General features: G+C 43.9%; 1 protein-coding gene and 1 long non-coding RNA gene across 8 annotated transcripts in view; one reads left to right on the top strand and one right to left on the bottom strand.

Moving 5' to 3' along the window:
- LOC135342404 (2-oxoglutarate dehydrogenase complex component E1-like) overlaps positions 1-6212 on the top strand; it is an 8945-nt gene extending 2733 nt beyond the window's left edge. For 2 of the 4 annotated variants that reach the window (XM_064539136.1, XM_064539133.1), the window contains exons 9-24: positions 1-63; positions 367-566; positions 952-1122; positions 1417-1615; positions 1678-1809; positions 2017-2131; positions 2185-2271; positions 3675-3837; positions 3995-4130; positions 4183-4274; positions 4340-4414; positions 4494-4641; positions 4731-4888; positions 5047-5192; positions 5685-5800; positions 5988-6212. In XM_064539136.1, the coding sequence (XP_064395206.1) occupies positions 1-63; positions 367-566; positions 952-1122; positions 1417-1615; positions 1678-1809; positions 2017-2131; positions 2185-2271; positions 3675-3837; positions 3995-4130; positions 4183-4274; positions 4340-4414; positions 4494-4641; positions 4731-4888; positions 5047-5192; positions 5685-5800; positions 5988-6001 (2015 nt within the window). In that variant the 3' untranslated portion in view covers positions 6002-6212. Of the gene's footprint in view, positions 64-366; positions 567-951; positions 1123-1416; positions 1616-1677; positions 1810-2016; positions 2132-2184; positions 2272-3674; positions 3838-3994; positions 4131-4182; positions 4275-4339; positions 4415-4493; positions 4642-4730; positions 4889-5046; positions 5204-5684; positions 5801-5987 lie in introns of all 4 variants that reach the window. The other 2 variants (XR_010396869.1, XM_064539134.1) reach the window with 2 other exon arrangements.
- Positions 6213-14627: 8415 nt separating this feature from the next.
- On the bottom strand, positions 14628-16673 carry LOC135342403 (uncharacterized). 4 transcript variants are annotated; one of them, XR_010396867.1, is made up of 4 exons: positions 16513-16673; positions 16237-16398; positions 15915-16057; positions 14628-15812 (listed from the first exon to the last, which is right to left on the bottom strand). It is a non-coding gene; the product is annotated as an uncharacterized LOC135342403 (long non-coding RNA). The 4 variants fall into 4 exon arrangements; XR_010396868.1 differs by having other exon boundaries at positions 14628-15808; positions 15928-16057; XR_010396865.1 differs by having other exon boundaries at positions 14628-16057.
- Positions 16674-17460: the final 787 nt, after the last annotated feature.

The following is a 17460-nucleotide window of genomic DNA, read 5'->3' as shown; positions in this document are numbered from 1 at the left end:
CTGTGGACCCTGTCGTACAGGGCAAGACACGTGCAGAGCAGTTCTATAAAGGAGATACAGCAGGTTAACCATCACATTACCTGTGTGCCTACAATGTAGTCCCCCTACCACACCATCACATTACCTGTGTGCCTAGTCCCCCTATCACACCATCACATTACCTGTGTGCCTAGTCCCCCTACCACACCATCACATTACCTGTGTGCCTAGTCCCCCTATCACACCATCACACTACCTGTGTGCCTAGTCCCCCTACCACACAATCACACAACCTGTGTGCCTAGTCCCCCTACCACACTATCACACTACCTGTGTGCCTAGTCCGTGCCTAGTCCCCTACCACACTCGTACCCTACACTCATATAGGTGACAGTGCCATGAGTATATTACTGCACGGAGATGCTGCCTTCGCTGGACAAGGCGTGGTCTATGAAACCTTTCATCTTTCTGACCTCCCTGACTACACAACTCACGGCACTATTCACATCATAGTCAACAATCAGATTGGTTTCACTACTGATCCACGTGTAGCAAGATCTTCCCCATACTGCACTGATGTAGCCAAGGTATGTAAGTGCCTCCCCCCCCCCCCCTAAAGCACTGTGTGTGTGTGTACCCCCCCCCCTAAAGCACTGTGTGTGTGTGTACCCCCCCCCTAAAGCTCTGTGTGTGTGTGTGTGTACCCCCCCCTAAAGCCTGTGTGTGTGTGTGTGTGTGTGTGTGTGTGCCCCCCTAAAGCGCTGTGTGTGTGTGTGTGTGTGCCCCCCCTAAAGCACTGTGTGTGTGTGTGTGTGTGTGCGTGTGCGTGTGTGCGTGCATGCGTGTGTCCCCCTAAAGCGCTGTGTGTGTGTGTGTGTGTGTGCCCCCCCCTAAAGCACTGTGTGTGTGTGTGTGTGTGTGTGTGTGTGTGTGTGTGCCCCCCCCCCTAAAGCACTGTGTGTGTGTGTGTAGGTGGTGTCTGCTCCGATATTTCACGTGAATGCTGATAATCCGGAAGCTGTAATGCATGTTTGCAAAGTTGCTGCTGAATGGAGAAATACATTCCACAAAGATGTTGTCATTGACCTAGTGTGTTATAGAAGACAGGGACACAATGAGATGGATGAGCCTATGCTCACACAGGTACACTGAGTGTCCATATATAACTATCCCTGTATAACCATCGTGATCCTGTGCTCACACAGGTACACTGAGTGTCCATATATAACTATCCCTATACAACCATCGTGAGCCTATGCTCACACAGCTACACTGAGTGTCCATATATAACTATCCCTATATAACCATCGTGAGCCTATGCTCACACAGGTACACTGAGTGTCCATATATAACTATCCCTATACAACCATCGTGAGCCTATGCTCACACAGCTACACTGAGTGTCCATATATAACTATCCCTATATAACCATCACAGCCTCTCATGTACCAGACTATTAAGAAGCATCCTCCGGTAGTGGAACAGTATGCAGGCAAGCTCATTAAAGAGGGTGTGGTTTCAGAGGTGGATTACAAGAGTGAGAGACAGACTTATGATGATGTCTGCAAGAGAGCTTATGAGAAGTCTAAAGATGTTGAACTAGCTAAAGGACAATGGCTGGACTCACCTTGGGAGGGTGAGGCTACAGTGTTTGTGTGTGTGTGTGTGTGTGTGACATTGTCTATATTGTATTGTTAGACTTCTTCCCCTTGAATGGTGGACCTGACTTCAGTAACAAGAGCTTGCCACAGACTGGAGTGGAGATAAAGAGACTGGAACACATTGGAGCTGTGTTCTCCAGTGTACCACCAGAGCTAAACATCCACTCAGGTAATGCAATCATGGCTCTACTGGTGTAAGCCATTGTGTGTGTGTGTGTGTGTGTGTGTGTGTGTGTGTGTGTGTGTGGGTGTGTGCGAGTGGGTGTGTGTGTGTGTGTGTGTGTGTGCGTGCGTGCGTGCGTGCGTGCGTGCGTGCGTGCGTGCCATTGTGTGTGTGTGTGTGTGTGTGTGTGTGTGTGCCATTGTGTGTGTGTAGCTCTGAAGCGTGTTCTGGCTGGTCGTGCTGACATGCTGGATAAAGGAATTGCTGACTGGGCAATGGGAGAGGCATTTGCTATAGGCTCATTATTGGAGGAAGGCTATCATGTGAGGTAGGTGGTCATGGCCACTATAGCTACTCCATAGTGACTATGATTGTTGGCAGACTGTCAGGACAAGATGTGGAGAGAGGGACATTTGCACACAGACATCATGTCATCCATGATCAGATGGTGGACAAGAAACAATACAGGTACACCTCAGCTACCGTAGCCTCACGGGAAATAAGCAAAAAGCTGAAAATGTATACTACAACTTAATTGACCTGCAAGTGTGTACAGAGCCTATAGTGTGGTCCCACTGTGTACACTGTAGCTGGTGTACAGAACCTATAGTGTGGTCCCACTGTGTGCACTGTAGCTAGTGTACAGAGCCTATAGTGTGGTCCCACTGTGTGCACTGTAGCTAGTGTACAGAGCCTATAGTGTTGTCTCACTGTGTGCACTGTAGCTAGTGTACAGAGCCTATAGTGTTGTCTCACTGTGTGCACTGTAGCTAGTGTACAGAGCCTATAGTGTGGTCCCACTGTGTGCACTGTAGCTAGTGTACAGAGCCTATAGTGTGGTCCCACTGTGTGCACTGTAGCTAGTGTACAGAGCCTATAGTGTGGTCCCACTGTGTGCACTGTAGCTAGTGTACAGAGCCTATAGTGTGGTCCCACTGTGTGCACTGTAGCTAGTGTACAGAGCCTATAGTGTGGTCCCACTGTGTACACTGCAGCTAGTGTACAGAGCCTATAGTGTGGTCCCACTGTGCACACTGCAGCTAGTGTACAGAGCCTATAGTGTGGTCCCACTGTGCACACTGCAGCTAGTGTACAGAGCCTATAGTGTGGTCCCACTGTGCACACTGCAGCTAGTGTACAGAGCCTATAGTGTGGTCCCACTGTGTGCACTGTATACTGTAGCTACTATAATTATACTGGTCTCTAATAAGGTTGGCATTGCCTAGTCAGCAGTCCACACTACACTGAGGTTGTATTACAGTCCAACTTGCAATATTCTGTGTAACTTGGCTGTAACCACATTTGTAACCCACTGACCTTTCAGCCCATATGCCTGCCAATGAATCTGGGTTGAGAAATCTGAATGGTGTATTATTGACTTTGCTTGACCCAATAATTTTGAGAGTTTCCCTATAATTATATACAAACAAGTGTCATCACAGGGGGTGGCCATCACAGGGGGTGGCCATCACAGGGGGTGGTGGTGTGTTAGGCCAGTGGGGAAGAGAAGCAACATGCATAACTGCAAAGTATCACTGAATAATTATGGGTTATCTTGAAATAAAAACCCCAGACACTGTGATACACCATTCTGAGAGTTTCATTGGCATATGAGCTGCTCTGAGGCTGTGCAAAGTCATCATGGTGTACACTGTGTGTGGTTACAGCTCTGAGGCTGTGCAAAGTCATCATGGTGTACACTGTGTGTGGTTACAGCCAAGTTACCCAATATTGCTGTATACTACTATATACTCTTGTCTGTGCTTGAGGTCAATTAGTCTAGTCCTTATGTTTTTACAAACTGTTATCTCCATCAGCTAGTACATGTGTTGTGTTTATGCTGCAACACACACACACACACACACACACAGCCCTTTGTCTCATGTGTCCCCTGGTCAAGCCAGCTACACTGTGTGCAATAGCTCTCTGAGTGAGTTTGGAGTGCTTGGGTTTGATCTTGGCTTCTCCATGAGCAACCCTAATGCACTGGTGTGCTGGGAGGCACAGTTTGGAGACTTCCACAATACAGCACAGGTAGGTACAGGGCACTTCACTTGACCAACCCACTACTGTACACACACTAGCTACAATGTACACAGTGGGACCACACTGTAGGCTCTAAGCAGGACACATTTGTATTTATGTACCAATGGTGTGTGCAGTGTTGATATTGCCCCTCCCCTTTGTATAGTGCATCATAGATCAGTTCATCTGCTCTGGTCAGGACAAGTGGGTCCGCCAGAGTGGCCTAGTGCTGCTATTACCTCATGGGTATGAAGGTATGGGTCCTGAACACTCGTCAGCAAGATTAGAGAGGTTCCTACAAGGTACTGTATGGTAGGCCTTGTACTGTGTGCTCACTGTACCACCACACTATAGGTTGCTGTGATAATCCTGATAGCATTGAACCATTGCGCCCAGAGCTAGGACTGGACAGACCACTAGCTCAACTGTATGAGTGCAACTGGCAGGTACGTGTGTGTGTGTGGGCGGGTGTGCATGTGTGTAGTGAGTGACCTCTTAATGTCCTTCACAGGTGGTCAACTGTACTACACCAGCTAATATCTTCCATGCTCTGCGGAGACAAATTCAACTACCCTTCAGAAAACCAGTAAGCTAGTGTGTGAGTGTGTGTGTGGGTGTATATGTGTGTGAGTTTGTGTAACTAGTGCTGTTATGTTGTACTGTAGTTGGTTGTCATGACACCCAAGAGTCTGCTACGACACGCTGATGCCAGGTCACCAATCTCAGACATGACAGAAGGTACAATGCATGTGCTGCATGTGATACTGTACATGTTTAGGCTAACACAACCAACTGCTCTGACTACTAGTGGATGTAAGTACATGTGTGTATAAATAGTTATGTGTGTCCTTGCCTAACCTCTCTTTCCTCCTTTCCTTCCTCCCCTTTCTTATTGTGTGTAGGCACCAGCTTTCAGAGAGTGTATGTGGACAGGGAATGTGGAGAAGGGGTCAAAGTTCAGCATGTATTATTCTGTACTGGCAAGATCCACTATGAGCTGTATAAAGAGAGACAGCGATTAGGCCTCACCAATAAAGTGGCCATTATCAGAATTGAACAGGTACAGTACCTATGTAGACACATATACGACCTTTGACCCCTTTATACAGGCAAAGGAGGCAATTGATTATCAATGTTCGCTTGACTAACATGCTGCTATGTTTATCACACATATACTGCATAATAATAATTATTGGCAATCATTAATTTCGTCCCCAGATATCCCCATTCCCATACGACCTGGTGATGAGTGAGTTGACTCGTTATCCCTCGGCTGAGTTGAGATGGGTACAAGAAGAACCTAAGAACATGGGGGCGTGGTCTTATGTCCAGCCACACCTACACACGTCCACATGCAAGAAGAAGTTGAGTACATGTAAGAGTGGCTAGTCATGATCAAAAGTGGACCACCTAGTATAGTGTATAGGCTGCTTTAGATGACTGGAATTATATCTGCTAACGCATGCAGAGTGTGACTCTTTCCCCCACCAGAACTGTGATCTGAGCATGTCATGTGATAGGCCTTGTCTAGAGCTACAGAATGCATCTCTTAGTTTTGATATTGATTGCTTTTTAGTGAAGTTATGACCTCCCGAAAGTTGCTTGAATTATATACATTTTGTGTGCGGGTTACCGCCTGTTGTAAGTTTGAGAGGCCATAACTTGTGTTGTGTTGCAATTTCCAAAATAGTATGTATAGTTTATGTAACTCTTTCACATCAAGACTGTACATACATACACAATTATTGCAGCTCAAGCTGAAATAGCTCGATTTGAAATAGTTTTACCTTGAGAAATAACTTTTTAAGGAAGTATCATCACGTAGTGAGTGGTCTAATTGTTATCTCGCTTGTTAGATTCGTGAGGGTCAGTTGGACTGTTGGATGCTCTGGCTCTAGACTGAGGATGATCAAACATCTGCGAGGAACTGCGGGAAATAGTCAACAGTGTTCTCAAGAGATTCAAGAAAGAGGTAGAGACATTAACTACATTATATATACAGTGTGGATGTGTGTGCCCGCCCCCTCATACACTGTGTACATGTGTGTGATGTGATGACCCGCCCCCTCGTACACTGTGTACGTGTGTGTGATGTGATGACCCGCCCCCTCATACACTGTGTGTGTGTGTCATGACCCACCCCCTCACACACACACTAGGGGACTATGATTAAGTCACGACGCAGCAAGCTACCTGCAATGCACTTGGATCATTATTTTCATCACTCAAGCCGACGCCCATCTGCCCGCCCACTCATGTCGGACGCCTCCATTGGGGAGGACGGACAATAATTATAATTGAACTATATTACTTTTAGTTTGAATCAATAATTATTATTTTTAGTTGTTACTTTCTGTCGTTAAAAAAATGTATGTAGTCTCATGGATCAGCCGCCCTTCAATGTGTTGCTAGGACTTTACCTCGAGATAATACTAAGAAATAGTAAAGATCGTTAACGAAACATCTAATACTAACAAAATTGCCCTCATGTGTAGATTTGATGACCCTTTACCAGACAGGCTCACACACAAGATGGAGACGGCTGGTGAGGAAAAGCGTTCACTTGTCCTTCCCTCTAGGAGCTTCCACAAGGCTGGATATCGGGTGGATACTCACCCAAAAGGCCAGCAGCAATGGATCACGAGGCAAAGAGCATCGCAGCGAGTACAAGTGAGTGGCTAGTCATGATCAAAAGTGGACCACCTAGTATAGTGTATAGGCTGCTTTAGATGACTGGCATTCAATATCTGCTAATAGATATCATTACTAGTGATCAAACTATACAGCCTCTGTGACAAATGCATCCATTGCTACACATTTGTTGACTCGTTACTTCATTGCGTACAGTGATGGAGAGCACGAGAGGGGCGGAGTCAGTGACACATTGCTATGACAACATATGATGGAGGAGTTACAAGGTGACACTGTGGACTTCGTCGAATACCCATTGGACGTCTTTCACTGCAGATAAAGTAAGAAATAGTGAGTACTGCCGCGTGCAGAGTGTGACTCTTTCCCCCACCAGAACTGTGATCTGAGCATGTCATGTGATAGGCCTTGTCTAGAGCTACAGAATGCATCTCTTAGTTTTGATATTGATAGCTTTTTAGTGAAGTTATGACCTCCCGAAAGTTGCTTGAATTAACATTTTCTGTGGGGGAAGTTATATGATTACTACTAGTGAGTGGTCTAATCGTTCTCTCGCTTATTAGGTTCGTGGGGGTCAGTTGGACTTGTTCCCAGCAAGTTACAAGGTGACACATGCACTGAGGACAACTTGTACAGCAGATAGAATACAAGAAACAGTGAGTACTGCCGCATGCAGATTGTGTAGACTTGCAAGCCGTCACTGTTGCAGGCGAACAGTAGACTGGTCAAACTCCGTGTTGAGACTCGTGTTGCACAGTCAGCATATCAGAAAATATTTTAAGTGGCTTTTCGTGATGTCAGTATACTGCATGTGATACGTAGAGTTTTCTAGTGAAACGTTACTATCATTGATCTTGTGGTAACCGTATGCGGTTAGTTGCCACAAATATCGTGGCAAACGTTACACGAGTCTCAACACGGAGTTTGACCAGTCTACTGTTTGCCTGCAACAGTGACGGCTTGCAAGTCTACAGATTGTGTGCATGTGACTCTACCCTAGCTTGAACTTTGATCATAATTATCATGTGATGGATGCTTTGTGTGGAATGGTTACGGATTTTCATGCTCTGTCCCCCCCCTCCTATAATTACCAGCTCTCCACATTATTATTATGTGGTGGTCAAGGTAGTGTTCACTACAGAGCCTTGATAAATCATTATTATGCTTTTTTATCCCTAATTCTTGGAAAATCTGCCTATTATTCTCATCCCAAAAAAATGTGACTCGTTCATAATAATTATGGGTTCTCAGTGTTGAACTGTTCATCTTTACCCACTTTTTACCATGAGAACATCGTTATGCAAAACTTAATCTAATGATCTTTACAAAAATTGACATTGGATGGTCTATAAGACTAACATTTTGGGGACAATTATAAATTGTGGACTGTGAATAATGAATAATAATAATGATTGCGTGCAGGACCAACCACCATGCATCACAAGGGACGCTGTACAGAGGTGTTGAATTACTGCCAAGTCATGCATCTCCTCTCATCAATCGAACTCAATAATGATGGGATTTTAACAGTATTGATGATGTGTTGTAAGTACTCATGATTGTATCGATAATTAAATCCATTGTTAACTCTCAATTATTTATTGATAAAAAAATTATAAATGTTGTCATAAAAATACAAAACATGAACGACAATCATTGTTTGCAGCAGCCATCAGAATAAGAGTCGAGCTGCTTAATTGCTTATAGTGTTGGTTACTGCTGTCCATCCCAAGTTATCAACCTGGAGGGATCATAAAGACTTACCATACAACATAGTTAGCTACTCATCTGTGTGTATGCTGTTACAGTGGCTCCTCCACACGCAATCAACCTACATTGGGGAGCATGAAAGACTTGCTACACAACATAGCTAGCTACTCATCTGTGTGTATGCTGTTACAGTGGCTCCTCCACACGCAATCAACCTACATTGCAATTGGGGAGCATGAAAGACTTGCCACACAACATAGCTAGCTACTCATCTGTGTGTATGCTGTTACAGTGGCTCCTCCACACGCAATCAACCTACATTGGGGAGCATGAAAGACTTGCCACACAACATAGCTAGCTAGCTACTCATCTGTGTGCATGTTGTTACAGTGGCTCCTCCACACGCAATCAACCTACATTGTGGAGCATGAAAGACTTGCCACTCAACATAGCTAGCTACTCATCTGTGTGCATGCTGTTACAGTGGCTATCTTTTGCTATACAGACATCTACCTATATATACACATCACAGAATATAAGACACACTTCACATGTAGCCAGCCAGCCATACTCATCTCTCATCTTTAATGTATCCATGGCTGCATACATACAGAGACAATCCACCTCTCTATAGACCAGTAATAATTATAGTGGGATTGTAATTAGTGGGCGTTGAGACCTGAGCCCCTCCCCCTGAAGAGAGATGTGGGGGCGTACAATCAAGCCCCGCCCCTTTAAACCTGCAATAATAATAATTATGCAGACATTGATCAGGTTAGTGATTCTCCCAGGTTCAGCATGGCTTGTCTGTACCTGGGGGAGAGAGGAGACAAAAGCAGTGAGAGAATGGAACACTAGTACAGCAGCTAGTAGGAGGAGCTGTGTGTGTGTGCATTGTGGCTGCAAGAGAACAAGCAAATGCATGGTTACATTGAGCGCAGCAGTTCAAACAAAACCATCCACTCCACACAATACAATACCAGCCAATCACCACCACAGCTGACAACCATCAACCTAGTATTATCAATACACATAATTATACAATACAATGTTATAACACCAGACAACAAAATTAATAGCAAACTATATAGCTGTTTGTGCTGTGCAGAGATGAGATGAGAACAACCACCAATCAATTCAACAGCAAGACTACACAACAAGACCACCAATTCAGACACAAAAATAATTATCATCCACATGCACCAACTGTGCAGAGAAGACAGAACTTCCCATAATAAACCAACCACAACCAATCAAATCAACCACAAGAGGACCACCACCAGTAGTCCAGTAGTTTCCTTGCCCAAGGGACTAATACAATAAGGGCATAATAAACTAAAGGGACCCTGTGACTGGGAGTACCATTAACTGAGCACAGAAGTAATCAACCAGAATGTGTGGGATGGTTCAACAACAGTAGACTCACAGAGACAACACCTCCTTGCTCTTGAAGCCCTTGTTGACTCCAGTTGTAACAAGCCTGGCATGCAAGGCTTGCACAAGTGCTCAAGACTACTCTTCCACCAAGCCAGTCAAAGGCTACAGTTCCCTTGGCACATGCACCTAGGGTTTAGTTAAAGCCTGAACTTACCAATTCCATCCACCCGACTAAAAAAGGCATCATAAAAAGCATATTTAAGCCTTCACATAGCATAGCCAGGAACCAGCAGTCGACTAACTAGCTAATGTCTAGCTAACTAACTATTGGAACTGATAACGAGATCTCAACACTCCCTATTAGGACAGGATATGCTCCCGGGAGAACATACCCTGTGCTGCTTTCCCCTTAGGCAGGTACTAACAACAGAGTGTTCCCTCCGTAGACTGGAATGCCATGAATAATCAATCGTTGCACCCCGAAGGCTGGTTCGACAACGGTTCCAAGAACAAGAAGATGCTGTCCTGCGACCGCCTGTTGAAGAACCTTCCACACACATACTGATTGATTACTCCAGTGCTACGGACACCCCCCCCCCCCCCCCCCCCCCAAGGTTCAAGGCCATGCAGAATAACGGACTCTTAGCTACGCGTACATGAAAACAAATTATAAGCGCAACACCAACACGAGTTTAGCCATGCATATACTGAGGTACACCAAATCGATGGTTCTGCAACACCGTGGAAGGCTCGCGATGATTCTGCATAAAAAGCAAGTCAATAGTAATAAAATAGACAGCAAACAATGCTACAATGCTACATGCCTACATTCCTGCAAACATGCAAGCTACAAGCAAAGAAACTCACCTCTTCCAGCAAGACACTTCGCTTCTTCAAAGGAACTGAGCTTCTGGAACTGGATCTGGGAATATTCCAGGCGATTGACGTCAGAGTCTCCGTGGAGATGCCATGGAGACCGGCAGTTCCCACCGATAAGGACCGCAAGAGTACTATTGTGAGTTATTGTGGGTATTGCGAAATCTGTCCCAGACAGCCGCAAGTGTACTTATACTCATGCGCAGTAACCTCCAGACCAGCCCCACCCCTTTTATCCCATGCATGCAGAAGACCTTTAGCTTTTCGAAAATGGATCCTAGCACACCAGCTAGCCGCATCAGGAGGAGCTACACCTAACCCCAATGCTAGCGATGTCAGACCGATTTTCATTTTTGCTATTTCTAACTCCTATGTATTACTATCTCTTTTGAACACTCTAGGCAAACCAGAAAAACTTTTCTGCACTCGATTTGGTCAAGCGAATGCAGAGATACAGCGTTTTGAAGAACACTAGTCAAGGAAAAATTCGTACAAAAATTTACCGCACTTGGGCGGGACTTATGAAATTTGTTGTTAATACCGGAAATGATCTTAAAGTTAGCATAAATTATCTTTACGGTGGCCCTGAGGTACACACCTACTCCATTTTTCATTTGCGGTTCATTTCGCAGTTCAACTACGCTTCTGCAGTTCACTTTGCAGTTCACTTTGCAGTTCGTTCTCTTCTGCAGTTCACTTTTGCAGTTCTCTTCTGCAGTTCACTTTTGCAGTTCTCTTCTGCAGTTCAACTATGCTTCTGCAATTCACTTTTGCAGTTGACTTTTGCAGTTGCTCAATCACGCTGATCATGTGGCAAGCCTGTAGAAACAGGTTACCATAAACAACAATAATAATTAGTTTTAATTGGCAAGAGAATATTATGCTGGCTAGCTATAGCTGTGTGTCTAATATCTCTGCAGTCTGTGTTTGAACGATTAGTTTGTAGGGTCTCTACGAGTAAAAGTATTTTATCAACAGATCTGGGGTATTTAATATTATTATCTGCATACATCCTACCCTATAGGCTATACCGTTGAGTTGTTGTGTAGATTAATGTGCCATGATAAACGTTAAACATAGACAGACACAGCAGAGACATAGCTAGCTAGCTAGCTATTAGTGCTACATAATAACATTCTCTTACTTGTTTCTTATTAAAGCACATGTGATTGAGCAGAAGCCAGACAACTGCAAAAGCAGAGCGAACTGAAAAAGTGAACTGCAAAGTGAACTGAAAAGTGAACTGCAAAAAGTGAACTGCAAAAATGAACTGCAAAGTGAACTGCAAAGTGAACTGCAAAAATGAACTGCAAAGTGAACTGAAAAGTGAACTGCAAAGTGAACTGCAAAGTGAACTGCAGTGAACTGTGAAATGAACCGCAAATGAAAAATGGAGTAGGTGTGTACCTCAGGGCCACCGTATTATCTGCTGAACCGCTTGGTCTATTCTCTTTTAAAAAAAGTATCAAATGGACACTCAGGACTTAACATTGTAACCATTTAATATCTATTATGAAGTTTATAATGTTTCTGTAATGTATATCTTTATGATGTCCCTATAATAGTATGATGTCTCCTGCTTCAGAGAGTTCTTTTGGATTTAAAGTAACCATGCTATCTTTTCCTTCGTACAGTATAATTATTGTATCATGTTTCAGAACTCTCATCAACTTACGCTTGTATCTGTTTCTTGATCTTTAAAAGCTACTTTTCTATCAATTTCGTTTTTAGTGTGATGTAGCCATACAACTATAAATCTATGATACAACTCTGTTGACAGCTTCTAATTAATACAGTAGAATACTCTTGTCTTGTTTCGTGTGCAAATTGAATTAGTTCTTGCAATTTAATAGTTTTGGTAGATTACATTGTTGTCCCTGGAATTCTCTCCAATCTTTCTTGTTTCTTTTCAACAGAGGCTTTCAGATTGCTTCAATAATTACTTTCAGTAACTTCTAAGAACTTCTAAGAAATAAATACAGCTATTGGTACACTTGGCTTGATTTTACTGCATTTCTATTCTCAGCTCCACCCATCTATCCATGCAATATGTGATTCCCCAAGAAATAAAAGCTTATTGTAGCAACTTTTTGCATAATCTAGAGAGTTAGAGATGAAAGACATGGTCACTTGTGTTTTTGTTCATTTTCATGTTTGGTTGACAAAATGATGATCACCTTTGAGAAAAAATCACACACAGAACAAGCATCAAATGCTAAAATCATAAAAAACTGTTATAAAAACCAAATTCTATGCTATTTTTTACCCCTGGGAACAGCTGTTGTTTGCTAGACTCTTCCAGGGCTTGCGGAAAGCCCTTCTTGTTCACTCACTTTCTGGTCCCGTTTGAATTTACTGTACGAAAATACGCCCACGCACTACTTCCGCTCTGATATCTCTACCAATGCTCCCCCCCAACCAATCCAAGCAACCCATGACATATATCTGTGGAGATATCCACACCCCCCCACACACACACTGCCCAAGGGTGTCATACAGGATTTTGAAGTAGAGGGGGGATATGAGAAAAGTAACCAGAAATGTTTCTAAAAAAAGGTCAACTGTTATAATACCCAGCTATGGACACTCAGTCATCATTGAAAGGGAGGGGAAATTGGAGCCACACCACACATGCCGCCCACTCCACAAACACAGAGTGTCACAGTGAGAATGAGGTGAAGCCAAGGGATCCGATTCGTTGTCAAGAGTGTGGCTGCAGAATCATGTACAAGAAACGAACTCTCTCCTCCTGTTCAAGTGGCAGGATGATGGAGTGGTTGGCTGGTCCATTGTATGGTGATACTCCCTCTGTTGCACATGAAGAGAATAGAATAGTCACCCATACAACACACAGCTACAAGCATAAGCACAGCATACACTCGCCCTGGTTGTACCACCCTAATTACTGTACATCACTAGAGAGTACAGAACAAGGTAACTAAATGGATCAGTTAACAGTAAGGTATCATGTCTCAGAGCAACATAGAACCTGTGCTAGACCTGTGGCATGCTCGGTACGATCGGGTCATGACAACGTAGCTATCCTGCATCATTCCTGTCCAATCACCAGTAAGTGTCATTGCACCCCCACTGGGCAGTATTGCTCTGTTCCGATTTTTAAATCCCATGCCTTCAGGGCTACCGATACCGCAACGCGATGGCAGGATCCCAAAAGCAAGGAATCTAGAAATCAAACAGAGGCTACACTGTCAAGTTTTCCCAAAGGTAAGGATCACTTAAGACGCTCGACTTGCTGATCATACAACAGGTCAACAGAGTCACAGCTAGTCCCTAAGGCAGGGCCTAGCACAGGCTCTACATCACCCTGAGGCATGATCCCAACTGTACAAAGCTCTAATCAGTACTAACCTAGATACAAAGATAATGGGCCACCTGCCATGCACACAAGCTCAAAGTTATTTAATAATTAACACACAGTAACTTACCCACTGGAATAGGTAGCACTCAATGGAGGTCTCCTCCTGTTCAAGTGGCAGGATGATGGAGTGGTTGGTTGGTCCATTGTATGGTGATACTCCCTCTGTTGCACATGAAGAGAATAGAATAGTCACCCATACACCACACAGCTACAAGCATAAGCACAGCATACACTCGCCTTGGTTGTACCACCCTAATTACTGTACACCCCTAGAGAGTACAGAACAAGGCACTCAGTGAACAGTAAGGTATCATGTCTCAGAGCAACATAGAACCTGTGCTAGGACCTGTGGCATGCTCGGTACGATCGGGTCATGACAACGTAGCTATCCTGCATCATTCCTGTCCAATCACCAATAAGTGTCATTGCGCCCCCACTGGGCAGTATTGCTCTGTTCCGATTTCTAAATCCTATGCCTTCAGGGCTACCGATACCGCAACGCGATGGCAGGATCCCAAAAGCAAGGAATCTAGAAATGGAACAGAGGCTATACTGTCAAGTTTTCCCAAAGGTAAGGATCGCTTAAGACGCTCAACTTGCTGATCATACAACAGGTCAACAGGGTCACAGCTAGTCCCTAAGGCAGGGCCTAGCACAGGCTCTACATCACCCTACTATCATGCAGGCATGCATGTGGGACAAAGGGCGACTCATTCGTAAGACTACTATCATGCAGGCATGCATGTGGGACAAAGGGCGACTCATTCATGAGACTACTATCATGCAGGCATGCATGATTCCGCTATAATTAATGATATAAAATTAATGGCAAAAAATTAATACATTATTAACGATTAATTTTATTATAATAATGGAAAAATACAGTTAGGTGTCTATTATTGTGTGTCAGTCTCTTAGTTGTCCTGCGAGTGACCATAATTATTCAATCCATTGGCGAGGGAGGGCAGCAAATTGTATCATGATCGTAATACAAAGGTGTATTACATGGTATATACTGTCCCAGGTGGTGTGCTGTCCTAGCTGGTAGTAGGTAGGTCTTGTAGTGTGTTGGTTAGTTGGTGATGCTGGCTCTTAGTAGAACTTGCTGCTCCCTCCGACTAGGTGTGGGGATAAAGACACGGATGATGCATGTACTGTACACAAAAACACAGCATGTACGACACAATGCATCAGTGGAGGTGTGGTCAAGAGGGTTACCATGTATGGGGGTGTGACCATATATCAGTACAGTGAGTGGGGGTGTGGCCCCATATATACAGGATGTGCAGGTACAATGTGTGGATAGAGGCGTGGTCTGCACTGTATAAAAATTAATGAAGTGATTCCATATGACCAGGTGAAAAACATAAAACAATCAAACCGACAATAATACTAGACTATAGAATGAACTAAGAATGAACTAATTAAGAATAAGCTTAGCCTGTGTAAGCAAGTTGGAGGAAGAAGCTGAGCAGAACAGAAACCGATCCAAACAGTGGCATACATTAATTTAGTGTAATAATTATACAGAATAACTTCTCCTGCATTGGTCCATCAGAGCAGTGGAGCCATCATCAGATCATTGCCACCATGGGAGTCCTCTCTGTACAAACTTACAACACACTTCACACTTCATGTAATATAAATGGAAGACACTCCCACGCACCATGCAAAGCTATGTTTCCTGGCATTGCAATGTGAACAACTATACAATATTTCTCGAGGGCTCAAATAACGAACTTTCCCGCTACACAGTAGTAGAGGTCAATGCATAAGTGGAGTTAACTACCTAATGCTGGTACAATAATAAAATACAATTTCTTAAGCCAAGAGTAGAAGAAATGTTTTAACTGGCTAGTGATTCAAGGCAATTGCATCTGACCCAAAACAGAGAAGATCATCTAGTACTGTACAATAATTATTAGACTATACCTTGTGTGGCCGACTTCCTCTGTTTAGAGTAGCCTCCCTGTCAGAAAATCACATACACTGCCTGCAGATTGAGTGATGAAGAAAGGGGAGCTCAAGATGCTACTCTACAGTCAATTACTGATAATGTTACGAAAATAATGTACAAGCAACAGAATATTCATACATGATACAGTAACTGGCCCTTTGTCTCTCAGAGGTGGGTCCAGTGACTCCAGTCCATCCCCCGCCTACTCAGAGCCAATAGCCAATAACAGATCATCTCCTCCTCGATCAGAACGCCAGCATTCTATGTTGCGGCCTGGAAGGCTAAGAATTATAGCCCCATCCATACATCCATATAAATTCAGTATCCAATGAATCATCAATACTAATGGCTTGGAGATCTATATAATCCTGTGCTCGTTAAAGGGGCTGAACACCAGAGGAAGTAACAGATAGTACACTACATCACTGTGCATGGGACAATACATAATTATTATACTGACCCTTCCTGTCGTATCTTGTAGTGCTCTTATATATACGTACGTCAGCAGCCATTCAGTGATAAAAATTAAGAGTGGGGCATCCCCCATAAAAGATGAAATGACAATAAAATTATGAGAGTGATTGAATGCTGAATCCTGTGCTGTGCAGCGTTGAGTAGTTATCTGTGAGTAAGACATGAGAGAACAATATAAGGACAGTATACACAGAGCTACTTTAACACAAGGCTGTCACTATTAATAATATCCAACTACCACCTTGCTAGCTATAGCGCTCACCAAAAGGTGACCGACACACAAGGAGAGAGCCGGCAGGGTACACCTTGTCTTGCTCTCTCTTTGTCTGGTGGCTGCAAATGACATGTGCTGACATGCGTATCACGAGGTAGCAGCCAAGATAAGTCTGGAAGACGGCTGCGCTGATTCATAACTTACTGCAGGAGCAGCCCCACCCATCTTTAGAGACTGAGTGGGTGTTGAGACCTCGCAGACCAGTGCTAATAGTGGGCGGGGCTGCTGGATTGTGTGTACAATGTACACAATTACAAGATCATCAATGACATGGCCAAGCTAGAGGATGTGTTCCAACTGGTAGGTTGTCCACTTTTTGTTTCTCTCTCATTCTCTCCCTCCTGTCTAGTCAGGGAAAATTCCAATAGAGACATTTGACCTTCACGAGGCAAGTGTAGGAAGTATTGCAAGTATTGTAGCGAGTGTGGTGAGACTGTACCTTTATCCGAGCTGTCTGCTCATGAGTCTGAGCCCCACACACCCAAGAGCTGCCCTCAATCATTAGTGGTGTTAAATCCAGAAGGTCAGCCGAGGTCAAAGTTAACGAATTGATTCAATACTCTCATGAATTAGCCAGCCGCCCTTCCAGGATAGTGCAGTGGTAGCCTCGATTCAAGGCCGTATTTAGTGCAGTTATATCTATACCATAGACTATGGTTGTACTGAGGCTAAGTGGCTAATGATGAGCCACTTAGCAGAGTCCTGAAGGGACAATTATTGTCCCTTCAGGACTCTGCAAATAACTGCTATGCTATGTGTGCATGTATCAGTGCTGAATCATTTCTTGACATTCAAGTAGCTGCAACGCAACACCATACAGAATTGTTCTCATGAAGGCAAATTTGTAATTATAACAGAGATAATTATTTATAACATTAATAATAAACATGCAGGGTGTGTGGTGATAGAAACAGTGAACTGTCAATGAGAGGGTTT

This window comes from Halichondria panicea, chromosome 10 (genome assembly GCF_963675165.1).
Source record: "Halichondria panicea chromosome 10, odHalPani1.1, whole genome shotgun sequence".
Taxonomy (NCBI): Eukaryota; Metazoa; Porifera; class Demospongiae; order Suberitida; family Halichondriidae; genus Halichondria; species Halichondria panicea.
The sequence above is the reverse complement of the archived record's forward strand: the minus strand, read 5'-3'. Positions and strand labels throughout refer to the sequence as shown.